This window comes from Diceros bicornis, chromosome 3, assembly GCF_020826845.1.
Source record: "Diceros bicornis minor isolate mBicDic1 chromosome 3, mDicBic1.mat.cur, whole genome shotgun sequence".
Classification (NCBI taxonomy): domain Eukaryota; kingdom Metazoa; phylum Chordata; class Mammalia; order Perissodactyla; family Rhinocerotidae; genus Diceros; species Diceros bicornis.
This window is the reverse complement of record NC_080742.1, coordinates 56,328,971-56,352,724: the sequence shown is the minus strand read 5'-3', so window position 1 is coordinate 56,352,724 and position 23,754 is coordinate 56,328,971. Positions and strand designations below refer to the sequence as shown.

Genomic DNA, 23,754 nt, shown 5'->3' with positions numbered 1-23,754 from the left:
GCTTAGAACAACTTTGTATCAGGGCTGGACCTGCCGTCGGTTACACGGGAGGCAGGTCCCAACTGTGCCACGGCCAGCTGTGTGATCTTGGGCAGCGCTCTTCCCCTCTTTGGGCCCCGTATTCTTCCAATGCAGAGGGAAGGTTTTGAGGTAGGTTATTGATTCCAACATCTTTTCCAGCTGGGATGGTCTAGAGGTCTGTGACTGCATCTTTGCCAGTTGAACTGTGAGGAACTTGATATGAAAATGCTTGAAATTGTCCCAAGGAAGGTACAGAGATCTGGTGGAAAGAGCAAGGGCTTTGGAGTCAGATGGACATAGGGTCAAATCCCCAATGACCAGCAGGGTGGTGGGTCTCTAGTGGAACCATTACTGACCCATATGTTCCTTTGTGCAAATTAGAAAAAGATGTCCCTTCCGAAGTCACTTTCTTATGGAAAATTTTCATGACAAATATATATATCTATGGTGACTGTGATGACACTTGTGCTCCCTAGAATTGTGCAGTGCCCAACCTGCCCAGCTGTACACAACAGCTGTCTGTGTCCTTGGGCAAGTTACTCAACCTCTTTGGACCTCTGTTTACTCATCTGAACAAAGAGGAAAGTAATGCCTATCTCGCAGGGTAGTGGTGAAGATAGAGATAGGTGTAAAAAGCCCAAGGTTCATACAGAGTAGTTGCTCTGGAAATGTAAATTTCCCTTTTCTTTTTCCAGGAACAATCTTCCTGGGATATGGCCTTCAGGGCTCAAAGCACCTCCCCCTTCCAAAAGAGCAGCAGGTAGTGGCCTAGTGTTTTTAAGGTGGGTTTGAAGCTTGGAATCATATCCTGTTGGCTTGCTTCAGCTTCCGCTGCTGTCTTGGGAGTTCATTCCGAGATGCCTTGGAATGCTGCCTCTGTTTGCCCTGCAGGAGGGACTGGGGAGCCCCCAGGGGCAGGGCCATCACCTGGGATGTAGAGTGGCATCACTGTTTCGAGGCAGTGGGGAGGCTCAGGAGAGCTAGGGCCAGAAAGGAAGAGTGGCACAGACCGTAAGGGGTTCTTGCCTGGCCGGTGGTGACCCTGGAGAGCCCTCCACATGGGGCAGGAGCAGAGATACATGAGCTGTTTGTGCCTAGTGCTGCTCTACCTAGCAGGCAGGGCTGAAGTACTGGGTCACCCACTGAGTCAGGGGAGCTGGGATGGAGGCTGCCATGGCCCCTGGTTAGGGGGTTATGGAGCTCTTCTAACACAGAGGTGTTGGAAAGAGCGCTGGCTCTGGTGTTAATTCCTCCTGCGTGTGAATTCAGGACTACCACTTTTGTCCTCCTAAAATTTGTATGTTCAAGCCCTAATGTGATGGTGTTTGGAGGTGGGGCCTTGGGGAGGTAATTAGGTCATGGGAGTGTAGCCCCCATGATGGGATTAGTGTCCTTATAAGAAGAGGAAGAGAGCTAGCCCTCTCTGTCTCTCAGCGTGTGAGGATACAAGAAGGCGGGTGCCCTTGGACAAATTCCTTAATCTTTCTGAGCTTTAGTTGTTCAGCTTTAGTAGTTCATTTTATAAGATGGAAATAATTATTCCCACCTCCAAACAGTCCAGACCCTTGAATATAATTTTCAAGGACTGTTAGGACCCAGCCCCAACCTCCCTTTTCAATGTCATTCCTGGTACCTTTCACTCTGGCCATCTGGAATGCTCTCCCATTTCCCAAACACACAGTCCCCCATGCCCTTTCCATGCCTTTCCTTGTGTTCTTCCCTCTGCAGGAAATACAGTGTCTGCCTCTTCTAGGCCTGGTGAAATCCTCCTTGTTCTTCAAAGCCCTGCTCTCTGAAGGTTCTCTGGTCCTTTCCTGTATTAGTTATCTATTGCTGAGTAACAAATTACCCTACAGCTTAGCAGCTGAGAGCAACAACGAACACTTATTGTCTCACACAGTTTCTGTGGGTCAGGAGTCCTAGAGCAGCTTAGCTGGGTGGGTTTTGGCTCAGGGTCTCTCATGAGGTCACATTCAAGATGTCCGCTGGGGCTGCATTCATCTGAAGCCTTGACTGGGGCTGGAGGACCTGCTTCAATGTGGCTCACTCACATGACTGGCAAGTTGATGTTGGCTTTTGGTGGGAGGCCTCAGTTCTTCACCATGTGGACCTCTCCACAGGGCTGCTTGAGGGTCCCCACAGCATGGCTGCCTGGTTCATCTGGAGCAAGGGATCCCAGAGAGAGTGAGGTGTGAGTAGCCATGGTTTTATGACCAAGCCTTGGAAATCATACACCATCCCTTTCACAGTATTCTGTTGGTTACGTGGGTCAGTCCTGACTCAGTGTGGGAAGGGAGCACACAAGAGTGTGAGTATTAGGAGGCCAGGCTCACTGGGAGCCATCTTGGAGGCTGATACCACGTTTCCCCAACAGAATTAAGTGTTTTAGTGTTCAGCAACATTCCTTTATTTACGATGTCTTTCTGTGCCCCTGCCGCATGCCAGCCATGTGTTAGGTGCTGGGAATAAGGGTGTGAGCAAGACGGACAGGATGCCTGCCTCACGAGGCCCAGTCTTATCAGGAGAGACAGATATTAATCCCGCAAATCTTTATTCCATTATAATTTTCATAAATGCTGTGAAAGAAAGGAAGGAAAGGAAGTGAGTGCAATGAGAACATATGATGAGGGGATCTCAAGTAGCCTGGGTGGGGAGTGGAGGATGGGTTTCCCTGAGGAGGTTCCCTCCTCTGTGCTCTCAGAGCACCTTGTACTGAGGACCACACTGGTCCTTCTTCAAGTGGGCAATCATTATCTCCATCCCACACCCCCAACACATAGTGAGCTCCTCAAGAGCAAAGAGCCCACCTCATGCAGTTTTGTGTCCCCAGGGCCTGGCCCAGAGCTGAACACACACTCGGGGCTTAGCAAATGTGAGCTGAGTGACGGCATAATCTGTCACCCACAGAAACCTGTTTTCCTCAGAAGGTGTGTTTGGCGAGAGGAAGAAGGCAAATACGGAGGAGGCAGAATCCAACTGAGGATGAGATAGAGTGACTTTGCCGCCCTCCTGTGCAAGTACTACTTCTTCATGGCCTCTGCCCACATCTGGCTGTTTTCTGTAGCAGCTCTAAAAGAGCCCTCAGAGCTGGATTCTGACTGGGAAGCTGTGATCCAAAGGGGCCCTAACTAGTATCGCATTGGGTTTCCTTGGCTTTGGCTCATCTGTGAGTGGAAACTAGCTGTTTTGGCAGCAGTGAGAATGGTAATCATTGTCACTGTAGCTCCTGCTTATTGTGTGCTTATTATGTGCTGGGCATTGCGGTGTGTTTTCTCTTCACTCCATCAGCTGCCACCTCAGGCCCTTTGCACTTGCTGCCCCCTTAGCCTGCTGTGCTTTTCTCTGGACATCCTCACTTCATGTGGGTGTCTGCTCAAATCTCCTCATCAGAGGCCCCACATGACCATCCCATCTAAAATTGCACCCCAGGCCCTCTTCATCTTCTCACCTGTCTGTATTTCTCTTCGTTGTACTAATCATATCTACTATTATGTTCTTTTAAATACCAACTCTGGCATCTTAGTCCGCTTGGGCTTCTGTAACAAAAGTACCACAGACTGGGGGGCTTAAACAACAAACACTTATTTCTCACAGTTCTGGAGGCTCCAAGTCCAAGATCAAGGCACTGGCAGATCCGGTTCTTGGTGAGGACCAAGTTTCCGGCTGGGAGACGGCTGCCGCTTTGTTGTGTCCTCACATGACTGATGGGGGGCGGCTAGCTCTCTTCTTCTTCTTACACGGCCCCTCGTCCCATCATAGAGGCTCCACCCTTTTGACTTAATTATCCCCCAAAGTCCCCACCTCCAAGTACCATCATGTTAGGGCTTCAACATATGAGTTTTGGGGACACACAAACATTCAGTCTATAGCAACTGGAGATAAATAAAGAAGTCAAAATGTTCATTCAGGGGAGTAAAACATTAAAATTCTCTGTGTTAGTTGAGATATAAAATTTCACAGTGTGACCAGAAGTCCTGTTGATGTCCTTATCGCTTTATAATTTACAGAGTGTTTTCTTATAAGAGAGCTCATTTAGCCCTTCCTTAGAACAGTGCTGTGAGGAAGGCAGGACAGGAATTCTGCCTTTAAAGCCATTTTCTAGGAGGAGCAGCTCAGGCTTTCTAGGAGGAGCAGCAGAGAGGCCAGGCATGCACACCAGGCCCTGGGATTCTAAATCCGGAGTCCCCGTCACTGCACCGTGTTGTGATAAACTACAGCGGACATCAAAGTCTGCAGTCACATGGAAGTGGCTCTCATAACACAGCTTTGCTAACATCCCGTGGCCCAAAGTGGGTAGAAAGAACTGTTTCCCTCGGCCATGCATGTCCTCGGCCTTTCATTTGAGGTTCCCTTTTGCAGGGCTCTGTGCAAAGGTGAGCTGAGGGAATATTGGAGACTCAAAGGCAGTATATATTTTTAACTCTCATTGTGAGCTTGAGTTTAATTTCCTCAGAGAGTCCTATTCTGCTCCCCGATCTAAAATACGCACCCCTACAACCTTCCTCTCTCCGAGAGCGCCCTGGCCTCTTCTGTCACAGCACTCGCTACAGTCCTTGGCTGTTAGACTCCAGGCTCATTAAGACAGAACCCTGTGAGAGAGAGAATGAGAGCTGCTCCGGTCCTCCGGGCAGTCGGGAGATGTGAGAGTGTGCTTGGAGGAAAAAGATGGACTTGTGTGGAAACTACAAAGGGAAACAGAGAGAAAAACCCATCGGATGTGTCCCTGAGGTTTATAGTGTGCATTCCAGAAGCATGGGGGCCGCCTTACCTCCCTGAACATTATTTAGTTGGAATTTGTCCTCTTGGTGGAAACACCAGAAGTTGAATAGATCCAGCCGGGTTGCCAATATGTGATGGGGGTCTGCCTTCTTTGAAAACAGATCATGATCAGTTTGCCCTTAATGTTTCATTTCTTTCCACTTCAGCAGTTTTTTTTGGTATATCTTAATAGTTTTTTTCTTGCATGATAAAGTTGGTCACTGATGCCGAGGACCCTGGGAGTGCCCTTCATCTCCAGCTTGTCCTCCTCCACCTCCTCCCAGAGACCAGAGCTGGGTCCTCCCCACCCCCTGTTTTTTCTAAACAATGTTTCTAACATAAGATCGAAGGTGCTGAACACACAGTTTTGCCATCTCTCAGTTTTTCCCTCGTTCATAGTAAACAAAAGGACCAGAGCAAGGTTTAGACTTCCTGCAATCACGGAGGCATTTGGAACCAGAATCCAAGGACACTACTCGCCTGTTTTCTGCGGTAGACGGTTATTGAGATTTATGTCATGCACATGCTAAGCAGTGAAGATACAAAGGGGGTTAAGACAGTGTCCTTACCTTTATGGAACACACTTATTATTGGGAAAATAGACCCTAAAGAAATAGTGCTAACACCATCATCTACCTTTTCTTGAGCATCTCATTGTGACTATGTGCTAAGATGCTGCTGAGTGTTTCACACATTTTATCTCCCATCCTGACAACCCTGAGAGGTAGGTATTGTGACTTAATTGTGCACATGAGGAAAGTGACTCAGAGAGGTCTGGTAACACAGCAGAGGAGCCAGGATTCCAAGTCCAGTCTAACTCGAAAGCTGGCAGTCTTTCCACCTGTCATGGTAGGAAACTGGTGTCGAGAGACAGGAGCAGGGTCACAGAGGGGCTTGTTCTTTGAGGGTGATTGCATTTGGGCCTTGACACGTGAGCAGGCATTTGTTGGTTGGAAAAAGTGGAGAAGGACATGAAAGGCAAGGGAAGGGTATGAACAAAGGCTTGGAGTAGGAAAGTGCCCAGACTGGGACCTGCAGGTGGACAGCCCAGGATGGCTGGTGTGCAGGGGTGTGGAGGGAGGGGCGGGGGGATGAGGCTGGAGTGATGGCTGGGGCCACGCTGTGCAGGGCCTCGGCATCCGGGTGTGAACTCTCTCCTGTAGAGCAGGCCATGGGGAGCTTACAGATAATATTATAAGATAGGACAAGATGGCGGATTGAAAACTCGGGGCCAGGCAGTAACATAAACTAGGTAGTAGGTCAGTTAATATTTGTTGAGGGGGCCTTGTGTCAGGCACTGTTCTGAGTTCTGGGGGTACAGAGAATAAGACTGCTGGAAGCTGCCTTCAGGGAGCTCATATCCTCTTGTGTCAGGTGTTTGTGGTGGAAAAGTGTGTTAATTCCAGATACTGACAAGTGCTTGAGACGGGGGCTGGTCAGGGAAGGCCTCTGGGGACATGCCATTTGGGTTGAGACCTGAGAGGTTAGGAGGCTGCTGTGCAAAGGATGAGATCTGTAAGAGGCAGAGTAGTGCAGTGGGTAAGAGCAAGGGCCTGGAACTAGTCTGCCTACACATGAATCCAGCTCTGCCATTACCACCTGTGTGTCCTTGGGCAAGTCACCTAACCTCTCTGTGCCTCAGTTACCTCATCTGTAAAGTGGAGACAACAATAGCACTATCTTCCAGGGGTGTCAAGAGGATTGCATGAGTTAGCACATGTAAAGTGCTCAGATTGGCACCTGGCGTGTGGAAGGGCCCGTGATGTAGCCACTACCACTCGAGTCTTTCTTACCAGTAGCCTAGCATTCCCAGCAGGAAAAACAGGGAAAGGCACTGACACGGGAAGACGTTTGGTGGCTTTGAGAGAGAGAAGGGTGGCCAGTGTGGCCAGAGCTTAGTCAGCCAGTAGATGAGAAGGGGAGATGAGGTCAGATCAGGGAGGGATTTGTAGGCAGCAACTTGAACACAATGAGAAGCACTGAAGGGTTTTAAGCAGGGAAGTGATGCAGTCTGATGGGCTGGCGGCTGTGCAGAGAGGGGGCAAGAGTGGAGCAGGAGAGCCTGGGAGGAGGTTGGGGTCATCCAAGTGAGGGACCCTGGATGCTTGGGCCAGAGTTTTAGGGGAGAAGCGGTAGGAGTTAGGATATATTTTAGAGGTAAAGCCTACAGGATTTGTTGATGGAAGGATAGGGGTATGAAGGAAGAATGGAAAAAAGAGTAACTTCACATTTTTGTCCTGACCAACTGTGGTGGGGAGAGGAGGGTGGGGAAGGTGGTGCTGTTTACTGAGATGGGAAAGCCTGGGGGAAGAGCAGATTTCTGGGAGAAACAGACAGTTCTGCTTTGGCGTGTTTGGTTTGGGAGTCCTAATGCACATGTGTGTCTCAGGTAGGCAGCTGGGATGGAGGGGGCCTGGTGTGAGCAGCAGGGATTCAGGCAGCTGTGGTAAACTGTTCCCAAGGGAATTCAGATCATTTACTTTTAAATGCTCTGCTTGCCAAGCTCAGTACACCTGCCTCCAATTTGTGACCCCTAAATGGTCCCCAAACTTCCGTCCAGCTTAGAAGATGAACTGCCAGGCCAAGAGTGAGCCTTTCGCTGGTCAGTAGCAAGGCTTGCTCTTTGGCTTCCACGGAGGAGGAGAGTTCTAGCAGCACAGCCTGTCTCCGTCCCAGGGCCTCTGTGACTTCATGACCAGGCCTAGCTTCCTCCACTCATTCACCAGCCCTTCACTTAGCAGCCCGTGTGTGCCGGGCCATGTGTTAGGCTGGAGGGAAATAGTACGAAAAGTTGTGGGCTCCTCCATCTAGTGGGCATCTGAGTTCCTTGCCCAAGGGTACGATGTCCTATGCCTAGTTTTATTTATTTGATGCGTTTGATCTGTTCCGCCTGCAGCCAGTTGGGAATGATGTGATGATTTATGCTGCTGGACATAACCGTGCTGGCAGCGCACGCCTGAGCCATGTTTGGGAGGCGTGTGTGTGTGCGCGTGCGCAGCGTGCATGCAGGCTATCTCGCATGAGCTCAAGGTACTGCAAGGAGCTTGGATAAAAATGGAGCAGCTCTAGTTAGTCCTGGCTGGAAGGTTGACTTCTTTCCTCGAATCTGAGGAGCTCTGTTCGTTTTGGGCTCTGGGCCCTCTGGCAGCTTGCCCAGGGTGGTAATGATCTTCTAGGTCAGCTCTGTCCTATTTAATGCCCATTGAGGAGGGTGAGTTTCCCTCCCCCTCTCTGCTTGGACTGCCCTTCTCACATGCACACGCTCTTCTGTCCTCAAGTAGGTTTCAAAGTCGTGCTGTTCACAGTTCTTTCTCACATAATTGCTAAAAGAAGCCAAGGGAATTGGACATTAAATTCCATAGTGTGCATTTTCAAAACCACCCTGGGGCTTTCCAAGGAGCCGTTAGAGAGTGTGCTTGGCTGTTCCTTTTCAAAGTGGGTTATGCCCTTTAACACCTCGCTACTCAGAGTGTGGTTCCTGGACCAGCATCATTGGCATCACCTGGGAGCTTGTTTGAAATGCAGAATCTCAGGCCCTACCCCAGACTGGCTGAAGCAGAATCTGCATTTTAACAAGATCCCCCAAGTGATCTTTCTGCATAGTAAAGTCTGAGATGCAGTGCTTCAGACGGCAGCCTTCTGGAAAACGCTCAGTCCCTTTGGATGGCTCCTGAATATACAATGCAGAAGACGGTTCCCAGGTGCCCTTTATGTCTCCTGAGAATCAAACGAAACGAGAGACTTGATTGAGAAGATGGAGATTTGGCTTAGCCTCAAGATCATTGTGGAAGTGAACGTTGTTAAGTAATGGGTTGCTGAGGCTTGTTTAGAATAAAACATGTATTCTCTTCTTTTGGCAAAGATTTAAGTGATTTTACTTTTGTGGGTAAAGGACTGGGGATATTTTTGTCAAATGAGGAGGGAACTGGGCTTGTCAATATGGAGAAGAGAGTGCTCCAAGGGGCTGAGGCCATGACAGTTGTCGTCAAATGTCGGAGGGGCCCTCAGGAGGAGAGGGAATCAGGCCTGTTCTGTGAGGGGCAGCAGGAAGACCTTCAGGAAGATTTAATCATCGTGAAGAAGAGCTTCCTAAGGTTGGAAAACTGGTTAAAGGGGGAGGAGCCTATCTCCAGAGAGGGTGAGCTCCCGTCCATAGGGCAGTTCAGGCATGAGCTCGACGTCCGCTTGTTTGGGGTGTTGTAGGGGATTCAAGCATGTGGAGTTGGACCAGACAACTTTTAATATGCCTTCCAGCCATGTGAACTGTCGAGAAAAGAGAAGGGCACACAGAACAGGGGTTCTATCCCAGCTGTCCCATTTACTAGCCCTGATTTGGGAAAGTTACTTAAGTTTTCTAAGTTTCAGTTTCCTCATCTGAAAATAGGAATAATAATACTCACCTCATGGGATGGTGTGAAAATTAAATAAAAATTATGGATGTAAAGTTCCTACCAGTGCCTGGCATGAAGTAGGGCCTTAATGAATTTTAGTGTCTCTCCTCCCTCTTCTATATACTTCTTTTCTTTGCCTTGTCTGGGGTGGACTGTAATTAGTTAACAGTTTGAGCTTGATATTGGATTTTAATCTCATCCACTTCTGATTCTCGCTGACTGCTAGCGGTTGGTTTTCGGCTGGTTTGCTCACACTGGTGTTTAATGAGGCTGGGATAGTAGGGGGCCCTGTGTAGTCGCTGCTTTGGTCCGTCAGGCGGCCCCTCTGCTGTGGGCCAGCAGTCCAGCAGCCCAGTGTCTGTGGTGGCCACCAGAGTGGCAGCCAGGGGGGCCAGGCAGAGCCGCACAGGCTGTCACCATCAGGAAGGACTCTGGTCCATGTCGGATGGCAGTGCTTTGGAGTGACCGCTGATCCTGGACTGTGTGCCAGCACCTGAATTTAGAGCAGGTTTAGACATATCTGCTCTCAGATGAATTCACATTTCCATCTGCAGATGCAACATGTATACAGATGGGATAAAAAAGAAGGCAGAGTTGCAGTGAGAGGCATTTTCAGAATGCAGTAAGATGTGAGTGCTGTCCTTTCACTGCTTTTTACTACCCCTCCCACAATAAAAAACTTGTCCTGCTTGTAAAGGGAGAGATTTGCAGTGTACTTCGTGAGTCTCAGTCTGCTCCCATGTCCTAGAATGCAGCACACCTCTCCCCTCTCCCTGGAACAGCTTCCATCGTCCTCTCCACCTCACTACCTCTCACCTGTCCCAGTCTCCTAGAAGCCTCCTGGTACTCCTCACTCTGGGCCACCAGGATCTCTCCCTTCTGTGAACAAGGACCCTTCATTTAGCATTCAACAGGGTTTGGGTCATGTTATATATTAATATTATGTTTCCCCAACTCGGCCTCAGGCTCCTTGAGGTCAGGGCCTCCTAGTTTGGCCAGGTGATTTCTACAGAAATACCAGGCCCTTTGATACATTTGTATTGCGACAACTCCAAAAATCCATGTCAGGAAGCTCAATGCCAGGCCTCCGTGTCTCAGCTGGATTCCTGGCCACCCAAGGACCAGTTATATCCATCCTCAAATCTGGCACAGCGATGGGTAGGAGGGTGCGCAGGGGGCACTCAGTAAAGGTTAATAGATCGTTTGATGGGAGTAACAGGAAAGTCAGTCTGAAACCTGGCTACTTGGAAAGAGGGATCAGGAAAAGGGAGCAAAGAAGTGATTGAAATAAGTAAATTTCACTTTTATTAATATCCCATTTTGTTCCATAAAGGATTGGTGCGTAGAACAAAATAGAAATAAAATATAATTTCTGGAATGAGGCAGAATATAGATAAATCAACAAATGTATAAAATCAGCACCAGGGAAGAAAGAAATATATTACATGAGCCTTTCCATATGACCCAAATTCTTCCAAATTAAAAAAAACAAGTAAAGGAAATGTTTCCCAAGCTGTCTTCTCGGGTTGGCAAAGGCTGATTTGGTTTTCCCTCCTCTGTGTTTCATTGCTTCTGGGGCGAGTGAGCTGGCGAGTCATTCTGCCCTCTGGCAGGCAAGCCTTGTCCTCTGTGAGAGTTTGCCCATTTCTCTAGGAGAGAAGGGCCTGGAAAGTGCGCCATCCTTGCCACTCCCAAATGATCAGCCCTGATGAGTCACCACTACAAATTGGTTTTATTTTCTTTTGTGCAAGAGCTTGATTCAGAGTCTATTTGACAGCCAAATTGGCCCGGAAGGTATAATGAGGCAATGCCGAGCATTTCTGAATAAAGAAAGGAGTGATGATGCCTTTTATGTCGCTGGGGCACTCATTCCCGCTGGATTGCAGAGCTCTGTTCCTTTAAAGGAGCAGGAGAGCATCCTCTGTGGCGCTTCTGACTTGAGGCTAAGTGGAAGGGAGGCAAGGGGCTTTCCCACCAGGTCTGGGCTTCTTGGCAGTAAGGCTCATCAAATAGTGCCAACATTTGGATATTAAAAATGTGATGGACAGCACAGGGATTAAGAGCACTGGCTCTGGAATAAGGTGGTACTGGATTCAGTTTCCAGATCTGCCACTCACTAGTTGTTTCATCTCAGGCAATTTACTTAAGTTCTCAAAGACTCAGTTTCCACATCTGGAAAATGGGGAAATAATAGCAATAACTTCAGAGAGTTGCTGTGAAGATAAAATTAGGTAATGAAGGACTAGTGTTTAGTCTGGTCCTTAGTTATTAAATTATATGGCATCTCTCATTTTAAGCAGCTCCAATAACATATTTTACATTAAATATTTAACTCAGTTATCTTCGTGAATTATCCATTTTATGGCCCTATTCTTTTATGTTTCATCTAACCCTGCAGGGATTTTCCCATTTACCCATCCTCCCTCCCCTCTTCAGCCTCCTCCAACCCCATCTTTGGCAGGCTTTGGTAGTGCGTCACAGACGCATCTTGCTAAGCCCAGACTCGGCCTCAGAAGCCTTCTCAACACAGCATTTGATTCGGCCATTGCCAATCATTTATACGTTTTTATGCTTAAAACAGATCCTGGGGTTGTCAAGCATCAATATTTATCAGACCCAATGGGAGCCAAGGAAGCCAAACCCTTTACTTTACCCATGACAAACCACTACGTGGGAGTTAAAGAGATGGACTGCATCCCCTTCTCTGAGAATGCTGGCCTCGGGGCTGGAAGAAATGGAAGATTCTGCCTCTGCTGCTTGGCCTTGGTCTGATCTTGGACAAGACACTTGATCTCTTGGAATGTCAGTTTCTACGCCTGTTAAAGAGAATAGATCTTGCCTCCTAGAGGCTGTTTTTATCAGTTGTACTGCTTTTCATGCTAAGATAAATTTAATTCTTGTTTTTATTCCCTTGTTACTGTTTTCTACCTAGGGAAGGTGTAATAGGGTTGGGGAGACATGTGGTAGCTGGTAGGGGCTCCTGTGTGAACATGGCAGTGAAGCTCCTCCCTTTGTAACTAGCTTTTCTCTCTTCTGGATGCCATTGCTGTGAGTCCTGGACCTCATGCCTACCTCACAAAAGAGCCTCTCTTTACTGACAATCTCCTGGGCTTGTGCTAAGTATCACATCCCAGGCAGGTGACCTCCCCCGTTCTCTGCAGGCTGGTATGTGGCTCTCACTGGGACTAGAGGCATGGGAGACAGAGTCAGGCCTCAGTGAGGCTTTTCTCTAGGTGTAGCCTTTCCTGGAGCACAGCTTCTATCTGCCTACCCTTCTTAGAAGGCAAAGAGGCTGAATATAAAGGACATGGGCTTTGGAGCCAGGTACAACTGGGTTTGGATTGGAGTTCTGCCACACAACTGTGTGGTCTTGGAAAAGTTACCCGACTTTTCCGAGCTCCAGTGCCCTGTGTGTCTGTCAAACAGGAATGACAGTCTTCCTCAGGGTGAACGCAGAGAGACATGGTTGTTCGCAGCTTTGCCTGGTATCTGCAGGTTAGTCAGTGCTTGATAAATATTTCTGAAGTGCTGACTGGATACCTACAGCACAAATAAGTGCTCAGTGCGTGTTCATGTCCTTACACCTTCCTCCTCCAATTCTCCTTCCAATTCTTGACGCCCATTGCACTCTGCATGGTAGATTGGTAGAAGGTTGGTCACTGATTTGTATAATAAATATTGTGTGCCAGGCATTTAGGCACTGGGTATATAGGTTTATTCATTGGCAGAGAATCCCTGCTTGTGTGGGCTTACATTGTAGTGGAAGGAGGAAGGCAATAAACCCAACAGGTAAAGTGTAGAGCACATGAGAAGGGGAGGAATAGAGCAGGGAAGGGGGACGGGGCAGAGGAAGAGGGGAGTCAGGGGCTGCGATCTTAATAAGGTGGTCATGGAAGGCCTTACTTAGAAGGTGGCAGCTAAGCAAAGACAGTTAATGATGATCTTGGACCAACTCTCTTTCTCCCCAGCATTCCATCCAGTTTTCCTTGCTGTTACTCAGTCTTTGCAAGTTGAAGTCAAGGTGAGCTGAGGCCAAATGTCTGTGAGAAATTCCGAGCTTCACCTTCTACAGTAATAATAAAGTGCCTGGAACCTCCTTCCAAGGCTCTCTTCTTTGGAAGTCCCTTGTGTCTGGCTTTCCAGCCACCAGGCTTCCCAAAGGACCTCACCTTGGGTGGGTCGCTGGGACAGCCCCAGAGATCGTGGCAAAGCAGCAGGAGCCAGAGTGTTGGGCAGATTTCCTTGTGGGAAGCCAGTCTCTGCCCCCAGCTTGCTTGCTCACTGGGTTCTTGCCCTGGCACCTGGCAGCCCAGCTGGGTTTATGCTTGCCCAGGTGCTAGGGTGTTCAAAACAAGGGCGGCAGTGTTTTCGGTACTAGTTTTGGTTACAAAGCAGTGTGCACCTGCCCAGGCCACCACCAGAATTATTTGGACCACCCTCTCCTGTCCTCTTCTGATGGCCTGGATTATTGTGGCTTAGCTGGGACATCAGAGCTGCCTTCATTGCCTGGGGTCAGGATGCTCACTGCTCTAAGTTAACTTCCTGTCTCACCTGCCTTCCTCCCACTGGTCTCCATGACAAGTCCTTACTTTAAGATTTGTTTCTGGCCAGTTTTTTTGGGGGGAAACATACAACAGACATACTAGGGGCATACTTCATTTATAATGCTGCTTCTCAAATATGAGTGTAGCTTCTAAGGCAATTGAGTAAAACCTAACTCCTGTCCCCACTTGCAGGGATTCCGATTCAGCAGATCTGGGACCAAGGAATCTGCATTATCATCATCATCATCTTAAAGTCAGTTGCCTAGCTGACCACACTTGGATAATCCCAGATTGAGAGGCACAGCTTACCTCCCTAACTTACTTGTATGTCAAGGCTGAGTGAAATCTGTTGTTGCAATAGTCCACCCAGCGTCTAGTCCATTGCCGAGCTCCCAGTTGGCACTCAGTACACGTGTTGGAGGTTGGAGGCAATCCTTTTATAAAGAACCCTTCACAGTATGAAGAGTTGCCCATAGTTATCTCCATAGTTATGTTTTCGGTCTTAACAGTTGAATTTTTCTTAAAGGAGAGGCATGACTCCATTCAGGATTTTAATGACTAAACAGTAGCATCCTGAAAAGAACTGAATGGGGTAATTATTTTTGAAGGAATCTGAGCCACACCTTCCTCTCTGAATGTTGCTTTGATAAAAAGATGTGTGAAGTGACACCATTTATTAGTGCTTCTCAGCCTTGGCTGTTCGCTGGAATCACCTGGGAGCTGAAAAAGTACCGATGCTTGGGTCACCCCCTGGGGCCCTGTTTAATTGGTCTGGGGTGTGGCCTAGGTGTCAGGATTTTAAAAAATTCCGTAGATGATTCTAGTGTGCGGCCAGGGCTGCAAATCACTGACCTAGAATGTGTGGAACCTCCTGGAGAGTGGAGTGGGAGGTTCATTTCTTGAATCTTACAGGGAATCCCCTTGGACTAGAGATGGAAAGTCCCCTGGATTCTATGATCCAAGACTGCTCTGACACCTGAATTTAAAACATAATTTATATAAATAAATAAATGTACATACATATACAATATCAAAATTGTAAATATATATAAAATAATAGTCAATTGTTTTCTACTCCTTTAATAAAAACATTTTTCCTGATAGTAAACATGGTGCTTGCTTATCATAAACTATTTGGTTTATGTAGAAAAGTATGAAAAAGTTAAAAAATCTCCCCAAATGCCAGCACACAGAAGAAATAACTGTTAACATATCTGGTGCACACCCTTCCACTTGTTTCTCTGTACCTATGTGCACATGTAGCCTAGACATACAATTCAGCATCGAGGGAATACATCGATGGATACGTATTGATCTGAGTGTTTTGCCCAACGCTATGACATGGATAACTTTCCTTAAGTCTACATAATCATTTTTATGAGATCTTGCCAAATTCAAGCTCTAATTGCATCTGATAAATGGAATGTCTACTTTATTGTTAAAGCTTGCTGTATATTTTTAAAAATAAAAGGCAAACAGCAGTGTATGAAGGCTCCTCTGCTGGTCAAGAAGCCGGGGTGTGTCCCTGCAGTCTGTCGAGTGTGTCTGGGCAGTTTGTTGGCTGGGGACAGAAGAGCTTAGCAAGCTTGGCCACAACCACTTTTTGTAGTGCTGGTCCGTGTTGAATTTTAGGTGCATTCTTTAAGCCCTTTAAGAGGTCCTGTTTTCACTTGTCTTCTGGACCATGCCAAGACTATAGAAAGCCCAGCACCAGCCAGCAGTTACCTCCCGAACCTCCAGGAGGTGGAACCACCCATGGGGGCGTCTCAGTGGCGATCCATTGGTGGCCTGTGGGACTGGACAGTTCTTCAGTTATTGAGAGAAGCTGACAATCTTTATTTATTTTTGAAATCTCTTGATTTGTAAATGCAGAAAACTAATTGTTTAAAGATTAAAAACATTGTGGGGCCAGACAAAACACACCTGGGGCTTATTATAGTCCTCGGGCAGCCAGTCTGAGGTCTAAGCCATCGGTGGCAGTTGGTATCAATTCAGTCTACTTCATTCAGTTCTAAAAATATTGACTGAATGTGTTATTCTGTGTGCCAGTCACTGTTCAAAAGACTGGAAATACAAAAATGAAAAGTTATGATCTTTGCCTTAGGTGGGGTAACTTATATAGTTTAGAGCAGCTGTTCTCAACATATGGTCCCCAGATCAGCAGCCTCAGTATCACCTGGGAACTTGTTAGAAATGCAAATTCTTGGGCCCCACCCCAGACCCACTGAATCAGAATCTGCATTTTAAGGAACCCTGCAATTTATTTTAACAAACCTTCCTGGTGGTTGCCTACTGAAGTTTGAGAACCATTGGTCTGGAAGGGGAATCAGGCATATGGGCCAAGATCTTCTGGATGGAGAAGGTGTGGTAGGAGTCAGGGAAGCTTTTTGTAAATGAATGGTTCCACATGAATCTTAAAGGATGAGTAGGAGTTGGCCAGGCAAAGCGGTGGGGAGGGGGGTCTTGGGGGAAGGGACAATAGGAGCAGTAATAAGGAGGAGAGAGAGTGTATAGAGCATATTGGGGGAATTGTGAGTTTAGAGCATGTGGCTGGCCACTGAATGATGCTCTAGGAAGTGAGAAGAAAGGGTGGGGCTAGGTTTTTGATACCAGGCCAAGTTAGCTGGATTGTCTCTTTGTAGGTGTTGGGACATCACTGGAGAGCATTTAATAGAGAAGCATGGCATTGGGTCTGTGTCTAGGAAGATAATGCTGGTAGCAGAGTTACATTCCTTCAGGATAGAGACAACTCTCCTGGTACTCCACTGGCCTAGATCTTGATTCCTGCCTCTCCTGGCATGACTTAGATCTGGGTCAGCTATTCTCATCCTGGGATGCGTGGAGGGGAGAGGAGGAAAAAGCCTGTGAGTGAGGAAGCAGCCATTGCTGCATGTAAAATAGTGACAGTGGCGTTGCTGCTCGTCTTTCTTCCCACAGGGAAGATGTGCACTCTCCAAGTTGAACATTTTGGTGGTCGCTGGTGTTTGCAGCAATTGCAGTGGTCTTTGTAATCCTACTTAAATAGCAGCCCATCAGTTTCTGCAGCAAATACTTTGGGAAAAAACCTTGGTCTATGTCTTTCTTTAGAGGTCTATGCTGTTTAAAGAGGAAACAATTTGAACTCAAGGCTGGGGAAATTTACAACTATACCTAACTGAGGCTTGCTCCTTCCTCCCTCCGTCCCTCTCTTCTCTCCATCTCTCCTGTTCTCTTTCTTTTGGAAATGCTGGGGTGTGAGAGAGAATGGGAGCAGGATGCAGGGTGACCTCCCCCTGCTGGTCATTTTGTGTAACGTCTTGTTTGTAATACATACAAAGAGCGGAGACGGCGGGGCAATGCAAATGACAGAAATACAAAAGATTGAGATTGAATCCATTAATTAAAAGCAATTGTCCACGTGTGGTAAATTTTAAAATGTTTACCGTGGTGAGAGGGTGAAAGGAATTTTTTAACTCCTTCCATTCTTTGCAAAGTGATGTAATATGTTTATGAAGTAGTTATTTCTTTTGTCCTGTGACTGTAACTTTTCATATATTCATGATTACATTAGCAGCCTTCTTTATCCTGCCTGCATATTGGATGTTTTTTCTAAACTAAAATGAACAGGTTTTTCCAGTTGATTGCTTTGGATGTTCATTCAAGTCGATCCCAGATATCATGCTTGTTTACTGTGTGTATATAAAACAACCAAGGTGTAATCTTTATGGGTGTTGAAAGTGATATTTAAAGTGAGTGAAACTTTTGTTTCTACTTAATAATTGATGTTTTTTAAAATCACAAAGAGGGTGTTCATTAATATATGGGATATTAATTATGACTTTACCGACATGATAAATTATATAGAGGCTATTCAGAGGAGAGTAAACTGCCCTACTGAGAAGCTTTAGGAGTAAGGTTTTCTAGAGCAGTTCTCTGAACAATTTCCTCCTTCCCCCTCTTTTGAACTCCCTTGTTTGTTAGCGTCTAAATTTAAATATCCTTCTTAACAAAAACCAACTTTGTTGTTATCTTCTGAAATCCCTGCCTTGGCTTTGCCCCCCTCCATTCCGGCAAATCGGACTTATGTCAAGCGGTGGGGTGCATTTGTGTGATGAAGGACAGCCCGATAAGAGGAAGCTTGAAGCAGAAGGACGTACACTGGCTTGGAAGCCGGCTGTGAGTGCCTCTTACTAAGTGGATGTGAGCCAGTTAACCCTCCCAGGCATAGTAAACCAAATGTTGTTTAGTCTTCTCCAACTTTATTCAAATGTTCTAATCAAAATGATCAAGACATTTGACCTCATTTAGGTGTTGACAGCAGCATTGGAAATATGGAAAGAGAGAGAGTAAAGTTGCTGTTATTCTCTTACAAAGACTCTCAAACATTACTTAATGTCAGATCATCCAGAGGTTAGCCGTGGGTTGGGCATGTTCTGTGGACCCATGTGTCTTGTTTTTTTTTTTTTTTTTGGGAGTAAGATTAGCTCTGAGCTAACATCTGTTGCCAATCCTCCTCTTTTTGCTGAGGAAGATTGGCCCTGGCTAACACCCATGACCATCTTCCTCTACTTTATATGGGACACTGCCACAGCATGGTTTGACAAGCGGTGCATCGTCTGCACCTGGAATCCGAACCTGCGAACCCCGGGCCGCCAAAGCGGAGTGCGGGAACTTAACCGCTATGCCACTGGGCTGGCCCCAAGAGTTGGCAATTTTTTCTTCATTCACTTAACAAACTCTTACTGAACAGCTGTTAGATGTGAGCCCCGGGCTGGGGCTAGTGATGTCCTGTTGACTATGACATGGTCTTTGCTCTGCACCTGGCTAGAAGAATCTTAGAGAAGATGAAAATGGGTAAAACAACTGAAGATAAACTTGAAGCTAAAAATTAAAAATAAGGTATGAAGTAGTTAAAAACAGTAGAATAAAATTTAGAGAAAAATGAAATAAGAACTTGAAAGACCTTATTAATAAAGGAATAATAAAGCTAAAAATACTGAAAATAGTTAAAGGATAAATTTAGTTTTAGAGCAGGAAAGGCTAAAACTTGAAGTTAAAAAAATATGAGTTTAAAATATGGTAAAGGACTGAAAAATGGTCAGGTAAGATATATATTATGAAACTTAAAAGAGATGTAAAATTAAGATAAAACCAATTAATCTAGTTACCATCACTTCATGTAAACTCTCCAGATTTCTCATAAATAATACCCAGGAAAGATAAAAAGTAAAGAAAAAACAAAAGGTAAAAAGTCACAGCACCACAAAATCTGAGACTGAAACGTATTCAATCATAAAATCTAGTAGGGACTATGCTTAATTGTAAGGATTATGTAGAATTATGATTAGAACAAAATAGATCAAAACTACATAATTTCATAAACAGATTATTAACCATAAAACGCACAATTTTGATGAAAATGCATTTCTTTTTTCTTTTCTTTTTTGTGTAAGTTTAGCCCAGAGCTAACATCTGTTGCCAATCCTCCTCTTTTTGCTGAGGAAGACTGGCCCTGGGCTGACATCTGTGCCCATCTTCCTCCACTTTATGTGGGACGCCGCCACAGCATGGCTTGAGAAGTGGTGGGTCAGTGTGCGCCCAGGATCCGAACCTGTGAACCCTGGGCTGCCAAAGCAGAGTGTGCAAACCCAACCACTATGCTGCCGGGCCAGCCCCCCATGTGCCTTGTTCTCAACTGCATCTTCTGTTTTTTTTTTCTTTCCAGTTGCAAATGAAGCTGGAGACAAGACTGCCAGACCACTTGCCCGCTTCTCCCGTGAGTAAATCTTGCTTCGCTCCTTTCCTGGGCTACTTCACAGGCCTTTTCGTCTGCCTGGTTCACTCTGTCATCCTGCTGGGTGTCAGTAAAACACTGTCAATAAACGGGTAATCTAGGGAATATTCCATTTGAGCTCCATGACAGGGAGCTGTTGTCTTTTCAGTCCTTAGAACTTTGCTGTCCCTAGGTGTGGTCCTGGAACTGGAGGATCGACGTTACCTGGGGGCTTTTTAGAAATGCAGAGCCCCAGGCTCACCCTAGACCTACTGAATCAGAATCTGCCTTTTAAGAAATCCCCAGGTGGCTCCTGTGCACATTTGAGTCTGAGAATTGCTGCGCAGGGGAATCCCCTCAGAGTGCCTGGGTCGGGTGGGTTTGTATGAAGATAGAGGGAGGGAGAGTATGTGAAATGCTTGTAGTTGCCGTGGTCCATACACGTGTGAAAACATCATCGCCACCCAAAGTGGATTTATGAGCCAGCTCCACGGGCTTTACCTCAGTTAGGTGACATTTGAAACTCGGGTAGACTGAATGGTTTCCCTTTGGCATGGGGATATTCATGAGGGCCTAGGAGCTCTCCTCAGTTTCACTTCACTCCTCTGTCTCCAGGTCTTGATCCTAAGGGGAGAGCAGGAGTCAAAAGCCTGTTAATGTTTTCTGTGCCAGTGTGATCAGCAGATTGCACAGCAAGTTAATGCACTCGCTGGAATGAAAACCCAGATCCCAGTGAAGGGAGCAGTAATGCCAGAGTTGAGCAGGGTTGGGTGGAGATGTTCCCAACCTGGCCAGGCAGCAAGTGGAGAAATGGTGGACCTGTAAAAGAAATAGATGGATTCTTCTTTCCAGCACCATCCCTACCTGCTAGCTTTACTTAAGTAATTTCACTTATATTTTCTGGGCCTCAGTTTTCCCATTTGAAAAATAGGAAATTCATACCCATCTTCTCTCCTTTATAAAAACGTTGCTTCCTTTGAAGTCATGGCTACACAAATTCCCAGTCACTGCATTGTCCACGTGGGGTCGATCAAGTCTTGAGTGTGGATACTGCCATAGTAGGTCAATGCGTAGAGTGGAAAGTATAATTTCTCTATTTACAGGACCTTTTTCTAAATTCTACCTTCTAGCTCTTTTGGGGAGGCCTCAAAACTTTGAGATTGATTCCTAGAAATGATTTTTATAGAACTGTAATAATATATGATAATGAAAGAGCATGAAGTGCTCACATTTTAGAAATTGCGTAATAAAACACTCGCTTCTCACAGGCCCCATTTTTCACTGCCCTCCTACCTGGAATCATTATTTCCAAAACAAGTATTTCATCCCACAGCTCAATGAGGATGATGAATATGCTTTTAGTCCCTTTATTTCTTCATCTCTTGAGCAGTAGTGAGGCAAATTAATAAGCTGGAATGGTAACCCGACCACACTGTGCACACTGCACTGCATATACGTCCACGGGAGTCCCAGAGTTCTGACACTCATCACGAGATGTAGGAAGGGGCGGGGGCCCTTGACCGTGAAGCCAGAATGGGACCTGGAGCAGTTAGTCCTTTCACAGAGAGAAGACAGTAACTTCTCTTGTAAATGGCTTCCACAACTTCTAACTTGCGTGACGGGTTAGAAGGATGATGTGTCACTTGGAAGCTTATTAGTAGAAGATAAGTGAGGACATGAGGGAAAAACTATCTATATAGGCAAAAAGTAATTAGTGGCAAACCAATTAAGTTGGGCTGATTCTGAAAAAAAAAAATTAAAAGAGAAAGGAAAAAAATTTCCTCACTTAGTGCAATGTCCTAGAAAAAGTCAGATGGCACATTAGCTACTAAATTTTTTGGTAGCAAATACTAGAGGGAGAAAAATTAGATGGCTTTTAGGAAGGAAAAATTAATTCTTAATGTAGCATTGTCTGATTGACACTCACTTCACCTTGAAAATGACCTTGATTGTGTGTTATAGCATGAATGAAACATTCAGTTTGGGAAGATTAGAAGCACTTGGATGATAGACTTTTCTTTGGAGACTGGAAGATGAAGTACTGCAACATTCTCTAATTTTTGCATCCGACAAGACGTATGTAAAGCCCTCACAGTGTGCATTGCCCAGCACGGAATGAGGCCCCATGGGAGTTGGAGGCAAGAACATAGTCTGGAAAACATGTGAAAACTGGACCCACTAGGGGGTCAGCAGAAAAGAGCTTGAGGTGGGAAGGAAGGGGCTGGCCCAGTGGCCTCCCAAGTAGCCCCAAGGTTTTCATTTCCTTTGGGGTTTTCACATTCTGATTCTTGATGCCTCTGGAATATGCTGCTCATTTCTCTATAGATTTTGCCCATGCTTAAATCAGTGTACTTTTTTGGCTTCCCCATATTGCAGCAGAGATGAGCTGTGATGATTATATTAACAAATCCTAAAGGAGAGCCAGAGGGAAATATAGTGTAGGACTCATGAAAACATCTAGCTTTTCCAAGGGCTGGTTTCTGATCCTACCTCAGCCAGCTGGTTTACCAGCCTTGCTGGCCTCAGTCTGGTCCACTTCTGGAGAGGGTCACTTCCGCAACACAACCCCCATACTTGGCTTTCTTGTTGGCATCCCTGTCTCTAAGTGGCTGACATCACCACCCAGAACCACTGGGCCTTCCTCAAAGAAATCGATGCCTACCCCTAGGAGTGGGGGTAGGGAAGGAGAAAAAAGGAGGGAGGGAGGGGCGTGAAATTCAAATGAAGTGGAGAATATTCTCTTTCTCTCAAAAACCTACAGAAGAATGATAGTGTCCAAGAGAACGAGGAGTTGAGGGTGACTCTGGCTCTAAGGTGCTGTGAGTGAGCCCAAGGCACATTGGCTTTGGACCAACGGACGGTTTAGAATGGCCAGTGCTTGCATCAGTCTCATAGTATCTCCATTTTACAAGCGAGGACAGCAAGGTTGGGAGAAAACCTCGAGAATTGCTGACTGCTGGACTTCTAGGTCTCCCAACTCCAATTCCTGGCTGTTCCCAGTGCCCATTACTTCCTCCCTGATCTAAGGGCTGGAGTTTGCCAATTCTGGAGCTCCGGGATCTGCCAGCTTGATAGTGGAAGTGCTCAAGCTTTAGCACGTGGAAGACTTCATAGATCCACACTGCAGTGACCTCCACTACAACTGATTCCATTTGGGTCGGGAAGACCTTTCCTCAAACATCCCCTTCCAGATTGTAAATTGGTACGGCCACTATGGAAAACAGTATGGAGGATTCCCAAAAAGTTAAAAATAGAACCACCAGATTCTGCAATTCTACCTCGGGGAATATATCCAAAGGAAATGAAAACACTAACTCGAATAGATATCTGCACCCCCATGTGCATAGCAGCATTATTTACAATAGCCAATACATGGAAACAACCTAAGTGTCTGTAGATGGATGAATAGATAAAGAATTTGTGATATATATACACACACACACACACACACATGCACGCACGCACACACACACATATGCACACTAGAATATTATTCAGCCATAAAAAATTAGGAAATCCTACGATTTGCAACAACATGTATGGACTTTGAAGGCATTATGCTAAGTGAAATAAGTCAGACAGAGAAAGACAAATACTATATGATTTAACTTATATGGAGAATCTAATAAAACAAAACCCAAAAAACCAAACTCATAGAAAAGGAGATCAGACTTGTGGTTACCAGAGTGGAGGGTGGTGGGAGAAGGAATTGGAGGAAGGTGGTCAAAAGGTACAAACTTCCAGTTATAAGATCAATAAGTACTAGGGATGTGATGTACAACGTGATGACTGTAGTTAACACTGCTGTATGACATATAGGAAAGTTGTTAAGAGAGTAAGTCCTAAGAGTTCTCATTGCAAGGAGAAAATTTTTTTTTCTTTTCTTCTTTCTTTTCTTTGTATTGTATCTATATGAGATGGTGGATGTTAGCTGAACCTATTGTAATAATCATTTCACAATATATGTAAATCAGACCATCATGCTGTATGCCTAAAACTTATACAGTGGTGTGTCAATTATTTCTTAATAAAACTAAAAAAAATCCAAGAAACCATCTTCTTCTACCAGCTCACTGATGTCAGAAATTCCCTAAAATAAGGGAAAAACTTGAAAACATGAAATGCAAATACCCTTGGGAGTAGGGACACAGGGATTCATTCTTACTATGCTGAAAATGATTGATAGCAGACTTTTTATTTTAACTTTCCCTCCCAGACACCTGAAAGTGTATTCTCAGTGTGTAAACAGAGGGACAAAGGAGTTATTTCATTTATTTGTTCATTTACT

General features: G+C 45.8%; 1 protein-coding gene across 4 annotated transcripts in view; it reads left to right on the top strand.

Moving 5' to 3' along the window:
* PDE1C (phosphodiesterase 1C) overlaps positions 1–23,754 on the top strand; it is a 515,800-nt gene that overhangs the window by 63,390 nt on the left and 428,656 nt on the right. For all 4 annotated transcript variants that reach the window (XM_058527845.1, XM_058527815.1, XM_058527825.1 and 1 more), the window contains exon 2: positions 19,419–19,469. In XM_058527845.1, the coding sequence (XP_058383828.1) occupies positions 19,419–19,469 (51 nt within the window). The remainder of the gene's footprint in view (positions 1–19,418; positions 19,470–23,754) is intronic.